The sequence below is a fragment of the Aureobasidium namibiae genome (assembly GCF_000721765.1).
Source record: "Aureobasidium namibiae CBS 147.97 unplaced genomic scaffold scaffold_27, whole genome shotgun sequence".
Classification (NCBI taxonomy): domain Eukaryota; kingdom Fungi; phylum Ascomycota; class Dothideomycetes; order Dothideales; family Saccotheciaceae; genus Aureobasidium; species Aureobasidium namibiae.
In genome coordinates, this window is record NW_013581182.1 from 131099 (window position 1) to 146489 (window position 15391).

Here is a 15391-nt window from a genome sequence, read left to right on the forward strand (position 1 = left end):
ACACGCAGACGGGTCGGACGTGAGAAAAGACGACAGACATCTGACGAACGATGATGTAACCACAACTTAAAATCTCAGATACATCAAACAAAGCAATTCCCTAGGAACATCAAGTTTCGAGACATCCTTTCCTTTCTCTCGGTTGACCTATTCCCTCATTATCACTTCCATCATGAGCCAGTCGCGTGAAGAGCAAATTATCGAATATGGCTAGACATCGCTATCATGCGACCCCGCACAACGAAGCAGTGTCGAGAAGAAGAACAAGACACCTATTCCACAGCTCTATAGCGCTATCTCGTTGCCAGACACACTTCTTGTTCAAGCTGTAATGGAGCACGTTAAGCAAGAGTTGCCAGAGCACACCTTTAATCATAGCATGCGCGTTGTCTATCACGGCGAGATGGAATTTTTCTCACACCGGCGTCTCTACACTAACAGATGTAAACATAGGCATGGCGATCGCGTCTCAACGATTCCCAGACTGGAAGTTCAGCGCCGAGACATGGTTGTTGACATGCTTGTTCCACAATATTGACACAGTTAACAAGCAGACCCGTGGCACTCTTATGTCTTTCGAATTCTATGGCGGATACCTAGCCATGGCTCAGCTTCAGAAACTCAATTCTCCAGCAACTCAGGCCGAGATCGTCGCTGAAGCACTTATCCGTCACCAAGATACCGTGGAGACTGGCAATATCACCACAATCGGCCTGCTCACTCAATTGACTACTCAATTTAACAACATGGGCTGCCATGCTGATTATATTCATCTAGATACGATTAAGGATGTCGTAAAGAACTACCTGAGGAGAGAATGGTCGGTCTGCTTCTCCACGAAGATCAGAGAAGAAGTGTCGATCAAGCCTTGGTGTCAGACCACTGCCTCTACACCGAGATTTCCTCAAGTTGTACAACACAGCGAGCTGATGGCACCGTACGATAACAGGTACTAGTTCAATATTGGAGCAGATGGTGGATCATGCAGCCTCTCAAATATGAGAAAATAATGTCATCGTTTCTTCTCCTATGCGTTCCATGTCATTGCCATCTCAGACTTGATGACACCAAACAAAAGGTCAACCGCTAGTGCATGTGCAAAGTTGACTTCTATGAACAGGTGACCTCGTCATGCGCTTGGACGGACCAGGATGCGACCTGGTTCGCTACGCTCTTCATCAGGGGAGCGGGTCAGTTCTCTGATGGAGGTCTTACGCGCGGAAATCAGCCCATAGTTCCCTCATCGGCTTGTCAGAGCACTTCAAGACAATACTGTCCCCAATAGCATACAAGCTAACGCTTGCTTTTCCTCAGATAGTTCTGTTCATAGTCCCTTCTCCGCCCACCACCACTCAATCAGAAAGTTGACAGAAGATTTCAGCGCAGAGACAACGCGATACCCTTCTCAGATGTGCCTCTCTATGTCCACAAAGGGCGCATATCGCCACCAATTGATTCTGCAATCAGTTGAGAAAGTGGCGTGTTATGTATCACCAGGTCTACAGCCCAAAGAGACTGATTCTTCTCATAGCGTAATGACTTGAAAAGGTGAACAGGGGAATATGTTCTACGGATCACGTATGAATCCTACCATGAGAGTTCTCCATCTCACCATCATCATCGTGAGTCAACCTGCGACTGGAAGACTCACCCGTCTGTGAGGATTGCGAGTCGTACAAAGCCGAGCTTCATGAAGCCGTCGGCAGCGAAAAGTAGGTAAACAGAAGAAACACACTAAATTCATGACCCCATCATGGAGTTATGGTATTCCGCAAATGGTAGGGATATGGGTCAAGATGTTAGTGTGTCGTGGACTTGACGATCTATGATGTTTTGATCTCTCAGAGGGTGACTGTGAGACTGAGCTCTCTGAATCGACGTTCGCAGGGATCTGGGTCGTAATCGATGGCAACCGGTGATGTTGAAGAATATATGCACGTACCTGAACCTCTCCGAATAAGGCATGGACGAATAGCTCGCTCTCATTCTTGACCTCCTCGTTCACGAGAGCCAATACTTGCCGTCTGGCTCCACTCGAAAAATCAACTTCACAGGCAAAGAGTGCCTGTGGTGTGCTGAAGAAATTTACCGACATTCCAAGCAATGGAGCTGCTTGCATGGGCTTCAAAAGATTCATAGTAATCATTAAGGTCGCGTAGTTGTCTGATCCGGCCAAGGAGCACCAATGCAAGAGGAACTTCGTCACCGCAATCGCTTTGATACCGAGAATGGCGAGACACTTATCACTGCGCTACAGAGAATCCATATGCATCTCGGGGATGGCGAGCATGATAGCTCAATACATAAAGCGAAGGTATCCGGTCTTGCCCTCTTCACCAGGGAATTCGACCGCCTATACCCTCCTATCTTGACGACAAAATATAAAGCAACTGGAACGGTGAGTGGAAGAGAGGGAGCAGGCAGGTTGAGGAAGGCTGATCAGGTTCATGGCCCGTGAAATACCTTTGGCGCGTTTATCGAGAGATATCTTTGTTCAGTGACCCTGTCTAATGATGTCGATCGACAGCGCTCGCCTTCCTGCTGGCATAGCGATTGTCGTCGACGGTATTCTTGAACTCTCCGATCGTTCTGTATTTGCCAATTGGTGGATGGAATGCATCTATCTTGAGATTCCTCCAAAGTCGGCATTCCTGAGGGAACGTGGTACGTAGAGGCCTTCGACGAGCTTGCGGTCAAGATGTCCTACATCCACGTCGACACTGACTCTCTCCTCTCCACCATTTGTGCCAAAACCACTACTCGCGGGGGGAAATACCTCATGGGTGAGGAAGCAAGGCGTACACACGATCCGGAGCGATGACTCGACAAATGAAATGTTCTGATAAGTTTGCTATATAGCACAAACTAACAGGCAGTCATGATAAACGTAGAAACTTTGCGCGCAGCGCCCATGACACCAAATCATGCAAGGTGCGAATTTGTAGCAAAGTGAGTGTCCCTTATGATCGGACCGAGGTGGCGTATTGAGGGCAGCACGGTGCCATAGAGTCGACCTGAGCGGGCGTAAGAATGTTGTTACGGGCACAAGTATACTTGGCCTGAGAGACTATAACTTCGCAGCTTTGGCTACCGACGACGCCCCACCAGGCTGCCGACTGGCATAGACTTTCTTCACCCAAAATTCCCTGTCATCACTCAACTCAACTCTCTGTCCTACCGGCAAAGCTTCCTGAGAAGATCTTTCTTCCCGCTCTGAGTTAGTCCATCGTTCCATCTCCTGCCCAAACCAGTCTGCTGACGCTTTTGCCACTTCTGACGGATTGTCCATGGGCACGAAATGTGAGCCTTTGATCACGAAGTCCCGGACCCGGCCGCCCTTGACACCACCACTGCCTCCTGTAGCCCAGCCAACAGCTTCTACCCTCTCTTTCCGGCCCTTCGTACTACTGCCGATGAGATGGAATTTGCTGCCGTGAATCATCAAGACCGATGGCTTAAGGAATGGAAGTCAGGCAAAGGGGACTCTCTCCAGGTGTTGAGTCTTGCCAAAGCGATTACCGCAGCCAGATCGAGGGACAGCCCTCCGATCAACGCTTCACTGATATATGAGCACTTAACCGTCTCGAAACTCGGTGCAGCCGTTGCAAATGGCGTATCAATCAAGGAGTACTCCGACTTTGACAGCGATGACGAAGAGGATATCAGAGCTTGGGAAAAGATGGAAGAAACGCTCGAACACTACCGTAGGGATGTCTCGAGCGAAAGATCAGCGGAGTCTGGTGGTACACATTTACCACGTCACCTGAGGAAAGCGATGAAGTCACACGCACGTCCGCCTTTGTACCAACCCGACGGTGGTCTGGCAGCTTGGCTGCAAGTGGTGGGAAGTTTCTTGATAAATATGGTGAGTCCCCATTCGAGTACACAGATATGACAAGACAGCACTGATATGGATGGGCATAGAACAACTGGGGGCTGGCGAATAGTTTCGGCGTGTACCAGGCATACTATCAGTTTGAGCTGCTCCAAAGCCATAGTGCCTCCAATATTGCCTGGATCGGGAGGCTGCAGGAGCTCTTCTTCTCCTAATCGGCGCTTTCTCTGGACCATTGTTCGACAAAGAATACTTTCGCTTGATCCAGATCTTCGTAGGCTTAGGTGTTGTCTTCGCTCGAATGATGTTGAGCCTCACCCGAGATTACTATTCGGTCATGCTATCGCAAGGAGTACTTCTCGGCGTCTGCCTTGGATTCCTGTATATTCTAAGTGTCGCACTTATTCCCCTGTATTTCAAGAAGAACAGAGGACTTGCACTTGGTTTGGCAACCGCAGGCGGCTCACTCGGTGGCGTCTTGTATCCTCTAATCTTTCGCCAACTGCTCAATCATGTCGGGTTCGCATGGACCAATAGAGTAATGGATTTTCTGGCCCTAACGACGATGCTGCTTTCGGTCGCTCTTGTCATACCAATCGGAGTTCGTTCCGCGCGACAGCTCCCTGGATGTCAAGGCAATGACCGAGTTACCGTATTTCTGCTTCATGATTGCCGGCCTTTTACTCTTCGCTGGGGTTCTCGTGCCGTTTTTCTTGGTCACGATATACGCGGAGCAGGCATTGTCGGCTTCGGCAAATCTGTCTTTCTACTTGCTTATGGTGTTGAACGGATCGCAGCTTTTCGGCCGTGTCCTTGGAGGACTTCTGTCTGACCATATTGGCGGAGAGATAATGCTGTTAGGAGCAATAATCACGACGGGCATCCTTAGCTTCTGCTGGAATGCCATTCGCGACCTGGCAGGGTATATAGTCTGGCTCGTCGTATACGGGTTCATTAGCGGTATGGTCGTCACGCTTCCTGCTGTAGTACTGCCTTATCTCTGCCCGAGCATGGCAGTACTAGGAACCAGATTAGGTATGGTATATGCGGCTGGAGGCATTGGATTTCTGATCAGTTCGCCCGTTGCGCTGGCAATCAATGACGTGAGTGGTGGTTATATTGGGTCTCAAGTTTGGATCGGAGCATGTTGCTTTCTTGCAGCCTTCTTCGATTCCGTAGCGGCTAAGGAAGCCTGGACAAGACGGCGACTATACAAGTCATCCTGATTTAGACCGTGGCCCAGGAGTATCCGATTTGGGGAGAATCACAGGGCTATCGTGCGTTCATGTCAGGAAACAGAAAAAGGACAAGATAGATCAAGTACTCTTCCCGAGCTCTTCTCGAAGTCGCTCATGAGCCATGCGTGACGCCTTCATCTCATCGAAAGATGAGATACCTCAGGCTCAGACTTGATCACAACAGCATCCATGAGCTTTCGCAAGTGGTCGGCTTCGTCATGTTGGTCATCGTCTAACAGCCACAACCACAAGGTATGTTGCAGGGCTATCGTCGTGGCGGATCCGGTACCCCATACACTCTCACTTCGCAGGATGGCAGTCTCAAGCAGTGCAATCGCTGGAGCGACATCATTCAATTTGCCCGGCTTGGTGCTGATAGCGTAACTGGATCGTGCCGCCACTTCGAGCGCCTCAATCTCCATTGCTACCCACATCTGGTCGCCTTTCTCTCTCGCGGTGGCACATCTTGAGACGATAGACTCCATGGTTCCCAAAGCTTCGCGGTAGTTTTTCTCGTCGAAGAGGACGTTGCCACAAGCAAACTGCTGTCGCATACTGCTCAATGCAGAAGGATCCGGCACAGAAAACCAAGCAGACATTATTTCCTGGTGGAGTCGCGCAGTGTGGTCTCCCATGCGCAACGAGTGACTCGAGGTGCTGGACATGTTGAGTCCCTCCCATGCCAATCCAGAAGAGATACCCTCAAATTGATCGTAGCCACACCGCCAACCTCGACGCATAAATTCGAGTGCTTGCGATGTGGGTAGCTTCCGCCAGCAGGCAAAGATCTGCGACCACGGATGAGACTCTTCTCCCTTGCGCAAGGCACTAATCTCGACCATACCGCAAATCCTAGCATTCAATATGTCATACACCTGGTCCCATCCTTTCGTAAGGAGGATTACAGACACGTCGCAAATGGTGTCTATCAGCTTTGGGTCTCGCTGTTCCAGTAGTTCCTCTATCAGCCATAGAGCTTCTGAAACCAAGGCGAATCCTTGAGTAGGGTAGCCTCGTTCTATAAGGTCGATGGCGGTGATGCAGCATTTGTAGAAGTTTTTGACGTTTGCAGAGCTCTTGGCAGAAGCATGACTGACCAGATCACCTACTTCGTTTCTGACGAATTGGCCGTTGTCGTGAGCCCCCCTAAAGTATTTGAAAATATTAAAGTAGAACTTCGCCGGTACCAGTTGCTCGTCAGGGTAGGATAGTGTAGGAGAGATTGTCGCGTTCTCCTCGGAAGTGACCAAGTCCAGGAAGCAGTTCTGAATCGAGCGTTCCATAAGCTCCGCCCAGCGAGCTTGTATTCCGGACACACTCGACCGCCGTTCTGGTTGATGCTCCCTCGGACAACTCTTGATATGGCCAGTGGGTGACATAAGATTGTACTCGCTCATGTCCGATGTTGGGGAAGATACAATTTGAACATGATCAGGCTGTGCGGGCGCCTTTTCAAATTCGTCCGACCAATGGGTTACCGGTTGTTTTGCTCTGCGAATGCGACGCGCCACCTCGCTGTAAGGATAGAGCTTACCGTTGATCAGGAACTTCGTTTGGTTCAGTGGAAATCGTGAATCCACTTCTTGCTCTCGAATCACAGACGCAATGAACTGAGAGTCGCTGGATCGCACAGATCTTCCACGCTTCGAACTCCTGGTTCCAGGGGCGTGAGGTTGTAGCATGGCTCGATTTTTGTGCGATGACCGACCTGCGCCGAACTGCGAAGTGGCTTGCGGCAATGACTGAACGCCCAGTCGCCGCCCGTTATCAAGTTTGTTCTGCCGACGAGCCCCTTGATGAAGTTTCTTTAGCCGGTCAAAGCGAACGCCGGGGAGGCAGTGAGCGTGAGTGGGGAGTAAAGACTCTGAGATGCGGGTAGGAAGAGAATGCGACAGGACGATACACGACAAGGACGACGCGAAAGGCGATAAGCGATGACAGACTTCGCGTTCCTCGAATCTGCAACACAAACATGGAAGGATCATCCGAGGAACAAACAGGCAACGTCGACCTTACTTTTTGCATGCCTAGCCAAAGTTTAGTAGCTGCGAAAGACGAACGCTATATGAGGTCTGCGGTTTTCGTGCTGTCAGTCCTCTGGTCTTGGATCATGCAGAAGGCAAGAAGAATGCTATGAGCTTCGTCGAAGCATCTGACAAGCTTCGCTACCACCCCGCGTTGACTCTGAATATATTCCCAGGCATGTAGAGACAGGATTCCATCGAAGGACTCTTGGCCCTGCTTTCCCAAAGACCTGTGAGATACCGGCTACTATTGGCTTGTCCACAAAGGGCCTAGTAAGAATCCTCCAATTCTTACCGATGATCGGCACCGTCATCGGGATGTAGAGATGTGGGGCCGTCACTTCCAAGGTGGCACCGGTGGGGTAGATTCCATCCGCGAAGAACTTCTTTCTCTGAAATGATTCCACGGACACAGTCCAACCATGCAGCACAGCGATATGCAGTGACACACAACTGCTCACGTTCTCTTCAACATCCAGAACTAGTTTCATCCATACTCTCTTCCGGGGCGTAAGGTAGAGTAGAAGCACTTCCTCTGCAAAGCCTGTTCTGACGACTTGGACCTCGAGTTTGTTGTGCAACCTGACTGCATTCGCACGTATCGTGGTCAAACAGCTTTCAGTTCGCTTTGATCAGTCGCCGTAATTTCTCGACCTGCCAAGAGGAGTCTATGAAAAGCTCCGGTGTTGGATGGAGGCTGAGACTCATGGAGAAACGATATCGCTATGTTGCAGCGAAGTGTTGGTGACAAGGCTGATGGCTGTGGCCGTTGTCTTCACTATGTCCTTGCACAGACGATAGCCGTGTCAATATCGGTGCCAGGCTTGGTAGAAATCGAACCCGTGTGTATCCATGAGAAAACATGGAGACAGACGCTCATCGTCAGTGCTCTCAGCAGTATCTGTCGCTCCTTTATCCTCAACACGTCCCTGTGCCCAGAATCGGCATATAGGCCAGTCATTATGGCCCCGAAGCCAACACGTGGCCTAGGACCTGACTCGAAAGGACCACGAACACCAGGTAGAGTTGCTCGATAAAAAGATCACAGGCAATAATAGAAGAGACAGAAGTACCTGACCTGAGCGGGAGCTATGCAGCAATCTGCAGATCTTTTCGCGGCGGCCCGAGCAAAATGCTGCATGCAGCATACCTGAACGCTAGCCAATCTTGCTGCATAACCATGCTCAGCTTGTCGCCTACCACGAGTCGGTCTTCCGCATGGCGCTACGACAGCTCTAGAATCATGTATCCTAGCTGGGTATGGTATGGTACGATTCTCTCTAGACCGCGCACTGGATTCCGCCACAATGTATAAGTGGCATGAACAGCGCCCGGTGATTGACAGCCTGAGCATGAGTGTACATGTACAGTATCATACAGATTGCACGATACACATACGTATCTTAGCGCTGACTTCCTGCTTCCCTCGGCCGGCCATCACATCACGCGTACAGCGCCCGAGATTTCAGGCCACCTCCGCGGGAGTCAACACAGTCAAATTTGAGACTTCTGTTCTCATCCAAGCTAACTATCACAACGTACAATACGGCCAAAACGGACGGTATCAGTACTTGGACTTGCTTGCGGTCGCAGTTCCTCAACATAGTATCGAGCCTCGCAATAAACAATGGTTGAAGGTCTCTTGGGCGCTGGCCCGGTTCTGAACGGGCTGTTCAAGATCGGTCAAACTGTCTACGCAATGATCGCTGTGACCGGGCAAGCGCGTGATTTGCTTGATTCTGCCTGTCACGTCACAGCATCAGTGGAGACTGTCCGGTCGTTGCGTCGACAAAAATCCGGTCTCCTTCAGGCCGAAGAGAAGAAATGGGTCGACCGAGTGATCAACGATACAGAAAAAACATTGAACAACGTTGCCTCCCTCGTAGAGCCAGCTCGAGTGGATATGCAAACGAATGCCGGGAAGATAGGATTTGTCAATCGGGCACTCTTTGTGTTTCGTGACTCGCCCAAGGTTGCGACAAACTTCGCCAGACTCACTTTGACCAGCCAGAGTCTCAACACAGCTCTTACCATGCTCAGCTCGAGGGAAGGCACCGGTCCTGGAGCGACTCGACACCACCAGAATGGTGAGCTGTCAATACCAACGATCGTCTCCTCGAATCAAGAAGCGTTGCAATTACCACCCTCCTACCAAGAGAGCGAGTACCTTGATCGAAAGCGGTTGCAAAGATCCAATCCGTCGTCCATGAGCCTACGCGGGAAATCTTCAACAAGGACGACTTTGATCGATCCCAAACCTACAATCTTCGAACCGGCATTGACATCACTCACCGAGCTTCCTCACGATCTGATCTCTCGAGACCAAAGACATGCAGTTGTATCAGCTCTTGGACATGATTTGCATGGACAATTCTCTACGGACACACTGGGCGAGGACCTCAATCTGTCAAGTCTTTCTACGATGGAAGATATTTGTAGATCTTCGGACGCACATTTACCTTCGGTAGCTCCTCAGGGCCCTCCATATCCTTCCAGAGAGAGCGTTGACTCATTCTGCATCGATATGCCAGAGCAGACCCACTATGGATATCACAATGCCTCTGCATTGTATCCCGAGGTAGAGAGAACCTCTGCAGGTCCACCATATCCAACCTCTGACTTCGACATCCCAATATCAACTCAACAAGATCGCCTGCCTCAGTCCGACCAAGCTGTTCTCATCATGCTGCCATGCGAAGAACACGAAACTCTGGCGTTGCATCCTACCCAGATGGAGTCACCTGTTCCCCTTCAGTCAGATCAACGGCCAAGCAGTGGCCTATTTGACGAGATCCTGTCTCTCACAAACTCCGAACCACAGCGAACACTGACCGCAAGGGAAAGGAGAAGGCGCTGGTATACCAGTAACGCATCATGACACCTCTGGTTTTCGTTCAGTCGGTTCAGGGATTTGACTGTCAATCATATGTAACGGGCTGTACATCACATGCCTTCCTATGGTTTTCTGACAGGTAATTGTATATTGGCCTATCTTTTGTAGCAATGTTAAAGGACATTCGAATAGTCTTTGCAGCGTCATGCGTCAAGCGATATCAAGAGAAAAAGAATGAAACAACCTTAGGTGCAAACTGACACAAAACCATACAAACACTCAAACTCGGCGAAAATTCAATCCGATCTCCAAACGACCTGGCAAGGTCTCCAAGAAGCAAAGCATCAGAACCTGACAGCATCGCACATCCTAGAGGGCCCAGATCGTCACTTCAACTGCGTAACGATCTGGGGTCTGTACACGAACATCCTCTTCATAGGGCGTCCTTCGTCATCGGTAACCTTTGCAAACCCAGGCAGAGTTACTATGCCATTCACAATGCTCTTCTCCTTCAAGTCCCAATCAAAGTTGTAAGTGGCGCGTTGGGAGAACAGCAAGAAACCACCAGAGGCAGCTCCACGCATGATCTCGACAAGGCTGGTATACCGACTCTTGGAGCTCGTGTCCTTAGAGGACCATGGCTCGAATGCAGTAGAGAACGTGGTTGCCATGGTCTTGATCGTGCTATCACGACGTGCGAGCAAAGCTTGGTCTTCGTACGGTGTGGGACGCAGGTAACTGGTCAACACGCGAGTGTAGGCAAGTGCTTTCGAGGTGGCTGTGATCAGAGTCAGTATGCCCCTGGCTATGGACTGATACCATCACTTACCAGGCTTTGTCTGGTGATCATTGACGTTCTGTAGGGACCTCTGAAGCTCTGCTACATCTCGAGGCAGAAGAGAGCCTGGACAACCGTCTTCAATGGTAATGTTCGAGAGGATCAGACGAGCAAGTGTCTGTTTGACCAACGTCTTCTTGTGCCTATACTTCGTCATTGCTTCTGGCAGCGGAGGACGGACAAGGCCAGTATCCATCTCGCTCAGTAAAGCCCGAGCACTCTCTGACACACGGTCCGACGAGGGCGTGGCATTGCTGTAGAAGTTGTCAACGTGAAGCTCGATCTGCTGGTAAATGGTCTCGATAGTTCGAGTGATGAATTCATCATCGGCAGGTTGTGGAAGATGCCTTGTCCAGTCTCCAGATCCGACACCCTTTCGTACTGAACCCGCGAAATAGCTCTTATCCATTGCAACATTCGAACGCTCAGGCGAGGAGCCGTCAGTGTAGTTAACTCTTCTCTTCGCATGCAGACGAGAGCGCATCAAGAGATAGGTTATAATCGCTGCAAGAATTGCTGCTCCTACGGCTGATCCGATAGCGGCACCGGCGACGGTCCCAGCATTTATCTTGGGGGAAGGGTTTGGGGAGGCTGTGGTCGTGCCTATGTGTGTGCCGTTGGGGGACACAGTAGGTGTGATTCCCACAGACGATTGTGACCCAAGCGAAGTTGTTTGAGACGAAGGTGCTGTGGTTCCAGTAGATGTGAGTGTTCCATCGCCAGAGGCTACGGATGGTACAACCCCAGCAGATGTAGATTTCGTATCCCCACCAGGTATAGATGCCGGAGCTTCAGGAGACGTTGTATTTGCAGTAGCGGAGGGTGCTTGTCTTAGACCCAGGTGCTGCAGTCTCAGTAGGCGAAGTTGTTGGAATGCAGTGTGTGAAGATGCTGACGGGCTTGAGCAGGTTGTAGTAGCCTCAGGTCCTGACATTGTGTGTTCTGAACCAATTTGCTATGATTTCTGATTGAAGTTCCGTTATCTGCAGTGCCGCCTTGTGTGTATGATATATTTCGGGCCAGCGAGTTTTCTAGGGACGGATGGCATGCGAGGCTGAGCGCTACCGAACCGCTCCAACTGGTCGAGACGCTCCCGGAATAGCTCAATCGCTCTGGGTTGCATAGATGTCGCATATGCATACCGGAAATGTTGGAGGCTTTGGCTTGCATGAGGCTGAGATGCATTTTGTGGCTTACAAGCATGTCTGCAGTGAGGTTAAGCGAGACTTCAAACGCTAGCCAAACTTGCATATCGATGTGATCCCAGCCTTCAACACCGAGAGATGAGTATTCTGCATTCATAGAAGCATCTTTCGACTAATCTATTACTGGCTATCAAGTATATGATGGCATTATGTGGATGCCATCCTATGCGGGTTGTCCTCCAGACTGGCTCCACTGGCTTCCTGGAACTAAGACAGTTCGAAAAGATTCACAGCCTGTCTTGACCGACCGAGGATATCAGGTACATGTACAGGCTCTTGCCGCGACCAACGGTCGACAACTAAGGTAGCCATCCAATGGCAGTGGCTACCAATCATGCCATAAGCATAGTCCAGAGCCCACACTAGCTGTGGGACGCAAGACCAATCTGCAGAGCGGTAATTTCCCATAGCCGAATGACTGGAAGCAGATAGTGGTGGGGGCCGAAGCAGGGCTTGCAGAGCACTATATCTGGATACAGTAGAGATGCAGCTTGCGGCTGAAGGTAATATTGTAACGGTTTCAATAACACATATGCAACTCCTTCAAGTGCTCTCAGCTGTGCATATGGTCGACACACATTCACCCAACTAGGAACTAGCGCGCCAAACAGTCTGCATGAGCGGGATTCTGTTCAGCCTGCCGGCTACCAGCTTACGATAACATGCCCTCATGCAAGTTCAATCGACCTAGCGCGATCTCGTCTGTGCAACACCAGGGTTGAATATCAATCTTAGGATCCGCTGCAATGCTGATGATTGTCTCCCCGTACCAACTGTTCCCATTGCAGACACGTCGCCATGGATCCTGAAATTGTGGTGGGCATCGACTTTGGCATGACTGTCAGTATAAGAAACTCATGTTTCACAAGTGGCCACTGAATATTTGATAGTGTACTGGAGTCGCCTATTCGATGGCACCAGACTGGGCAGCACCTACAACGATCCAGCATTGGCCAGGACGACCAAGTCAGAACCTCAACAAAGTCGACACCATGGTTGCATATCAAGCTGAACAAGAGCAAGCTGTGGCCTGGGGCTTCTTGATTGACAAAGATGTCTCGCATGAGCTAGTAGTTCAGTCTCTTTTCAAATTGTTCTTGGATCCCATGCATGAGGCTCAGTCGCGACACAAACCTGATGTTCAAGAGGCTCGCAAGTGGTTCGTGGACTACATGAGCTGCCTATTCGATGCAATCGTCCAGCATTTTGATGACAGTTATGCACGTTGGCGTACGAAAAGGGTCGAGTTTTTGTTCAGTGTCCCTACGACATGGAAAAATCCTGCCATGGTTGCAGAGATTGAAGTCTTGATCAAGCAAGCTGGCTTCGGAAGCATGAGAAATCACGCTGTAAAAATCTCACTGACAGAAGCAGAAGCTGCGGCAGTCTGTGTGTCGAAGCAGGGTTACGAAAAGGGTGATGTGTTCGTGGTATGTGATGCTGGCGGCGGAACAACCGACATCAACATCCTCAAGATCAAGAACACGGATCCTGGACAACGCGAGGTCGAGCCTCTTGATTGGGTAGAGGGAACCGCAGTGGGTTCCACCATGATTGACTTCAAAATCGAAGAGTTGATCTTGGAACGGCTTGAACGCATCGAGAACCACCTCCGTGATCCGGCCGAGCAGCTGGCTGGGAAAATGGTAGACTCGCTGAGCTTCCAAACATACAAGTGTAGCTTTGGCCTTGATGCGCAGCAAGGACTTGATCTTTTCCTTACAGTACCCGACCTTCCGACTGGTCTCGACTTTCCCGAGAGCAACATACAAGACTCTAAGATGAGAATCACAAGGTAAGTGTTATCCTGCACTGCGATTTCCATGTCTTCTTACTCGTTGACAGGGAAGAGTTCCAGCAAGTGTTCGACGAACGCGTCGACAAGATTTTCCAACTCCTCGATTCTCAAATCAGACAACTTCAAAACACGCATGCGCGTGAGACTATAGTGAGCCTAGAAGCAGTATGGAATACCTTTTACCATGGTTTTAACCTAGCATAGAATTATCTCATCCTCTCTGGAGGTCTAGGGTCATCGCCTTACTTGAAGCAACGCATGCGCAAGCGTTACGAGCAAGATGCAAACACAGACCTCTACAACGCTCGCGATGTGAAAGTCTTGGTGGCGCCGGAACCGTCAGTCTTCAAGCGTTCGAAGTTGATCTCATACTGACTTGTGCCAGACAATTAGTTGTGACCCATGGACTTGTCATGGACCGCGTTCAGAGGCTTCAAGGAAGTGGAGGTATCTATCCCGAAAAGTGCTGCAGGAACAGCTACGGACTAGTCGTTCGCAAGTTGTATGATCCGAAACAGCATGTTGGAGAAGATGTCTCCGTGGATCCCCGAGACGGGAAAAAATGGGCAGAGAAGCAAGTTCATTGGTTTATCCGCCGGGTATGTAATCTTCGAGCCTTGGGAAACCTCTTGCTAAGCATCTCACTGCAGGGTGAGAAGATCTCTGTGGAAAAAGGCATCAGCGAGGCCTACAGACTGAAGATCAATCTTGGTCAAGAGACCGTCCCTTGGAGGACTCAAGTTGTGATGTGCGGGTTGCCATCTGAACAGCTTCCGAAGAGCACCAAGCACACTTCCGTGAAGTCGGTCTGTCACATCGAATCCGTGCTCAACCCTGACGACATGAAGCTGAAGAACAGACACTGGTACGGCCGTAGCCCGAATTCCACGAGGACACGACTGATTCAGTCCAGGTACAATTTCAAGCCACGCTACAATCGTGCGGATTTCAATCTCAAGGTCATGTTGGGATCTGCCGATCTAAAGTTCCAGCTTTGGAGCAAAGGAGAAAGATTAAGCAAAGACCACGAGGATATTGGTGTTATGTGGTATGCCCCGACTGAGAAGGTTCATATGGCCACAAGTGTTGTGCAGGACACGTCTGAGATGTATCGCGTCTGAGTAGTAGCAAGAGTAGTGGTATCAAGACATGCCAGAACATCTGAACGACCGAGCGTCCACTCTCTCGATTTGGCCATCTTATTGAGCTCATAGCATAAGATCGTGTTGTCTGCATTCAACGTGTAAGGCCACATCAGCCGCACACGACGGGAAATGCACAGCATTTCGATTTTCAATCTCGTGTCCGCTGTTGCATTTTGCGTAGTTCAGGCGATCAGAAGCGACTGATAAAGAATCATCTGAGGAACGAGACAGGCAACGTCGACCTTACTTTTTGCATGCCTAGCCTAAACTCAAGTGGCTGCAAGGAACCAACGGTATACGGAGCCTACACTCTTCATGCTGACGGTGTTCCTGGAAATGAAAGATGCGAACGGTAATGAAGGTACGCAATAAGATAGTCAGTGCGATGAACATTGTCGGTGTCACTGCGCGTGGGATGTGTATGGACAAGAATGCAAGACAAGACTTGGAATAGAAGAAAGTGCCCTTCCTTCGC

At 50.1% G+C, this 15391-nt stretch overlaps 6 protein-coding genes across 6 annotated transcripts; 4 read left to right on the top strand and 2 right to left on the bottom strand.

Moving 5' to 3' along the window:
* Positions 1–214: 214 nt before the first annotated feature.
* On the top strand, positions 215–956 carry M436DRAFT_58220 (putative cyanamide hydratase; the record flags this gene model as incomplete). The annotated part of the gene is made up of 2 exons (XM_013567283.1): positions 215–425; positions 454–956. Coding segments are annotated over 2 exons (714 nt in total), but the record flags the coding sequence as incomplete, so codon positions are not given.
* Positions 957–3775: 2819 nt separating this feature from the next.
* Positions 3776–5061, top strand: M436DRAFT_76828 (MFS general substrate transporter; the record flags this gene model as incomplete). The annotated part of the gene is made up of 5 exons (XM_013567322.1): positions 3776–3865; positions 3925–3997; positions 4033–4436; positions 4471–4948; positions 4997–5061. 5 exons carry the CDS (start codon positions 3776–3778, stop codon positions 5059–5061), a joined length of 1110 nt encoding a protein of 369 aa, XP_013422776.1.
* A 1-nt stretch (position 5062) lies between these two features.
* On the bottom strand, positions 5063–8058 carry M436DRAFT_68050 (uncharacterized protein; the record flags this gene model as incomplete). The annotated part of the gene is made up of 5 exons (XM_013567303.1): positions 5063–5107; positions 5232–7032; positions 7090–7100; positions 7328–7683; positions 7938–8058. The coding sequence occupies 5 exons, from the start codon at positions 8056–8058 to the stop codon at positions 5063–5065; spliced, it is 2334 nt and encodes a 777-aa protein (XP_013422757.1).
* Positions 8059–8724: 666 nt separating this feature from the next.
* M436DRAFT_58049 (uncharacterized protein) lies at positions 8725–9147 on the top strand (the record flags this gene model as incomplete). Its single annotated transcript, XM_013567249.1, has 1 exon — positions 8725–9147. A coding segment is annotated over one exon (423 nt), but the record flags the coding sequence as incomplete, so codon positions are not given.
* A 1169-nt stretch (positions 9148–10316) lies between these two features.
* M436DRAFT_68052 (uncharacterized protein) lies at positions 10317–11702 on the bottom strand (the record flags this gene model as incomplete). Its single annotated transcript, XM_013567304.1, has 2 exons — positions 10317–10708; positions 10760–11702. 2 exons carry the CDS (start codon positions 11700–11702, stop codon positions 10317–10319), a joined length of 1335 nt encoding a protein of 444 aa, XP_013422758.1.
* A 1069-nt stretch (positions 11703–12771) lies between these two features.
* Positions 12772–14892, top strand: M436DRAFT_58077 (actin-like ATPase domain-containing protein; the record flags this gene model as incomplete). The annotated part of the gene is made up of 7 exons (XM_013567256.1): positions 12772–12813; positions 12864–13768; positions 13819–13921; positions 13976–14109; positions 14157–14370; positions 14422–14636; positions 14685–14892. 7 exons carry the CDS (start codon positions 12772–12774, stop codon positions 14890–14892), a joined length of 1821 nt encoding a protein of 606 aa, XP_013422710.1.
* Positions 14893–15391: the final 499 nt, after the last annotated feature.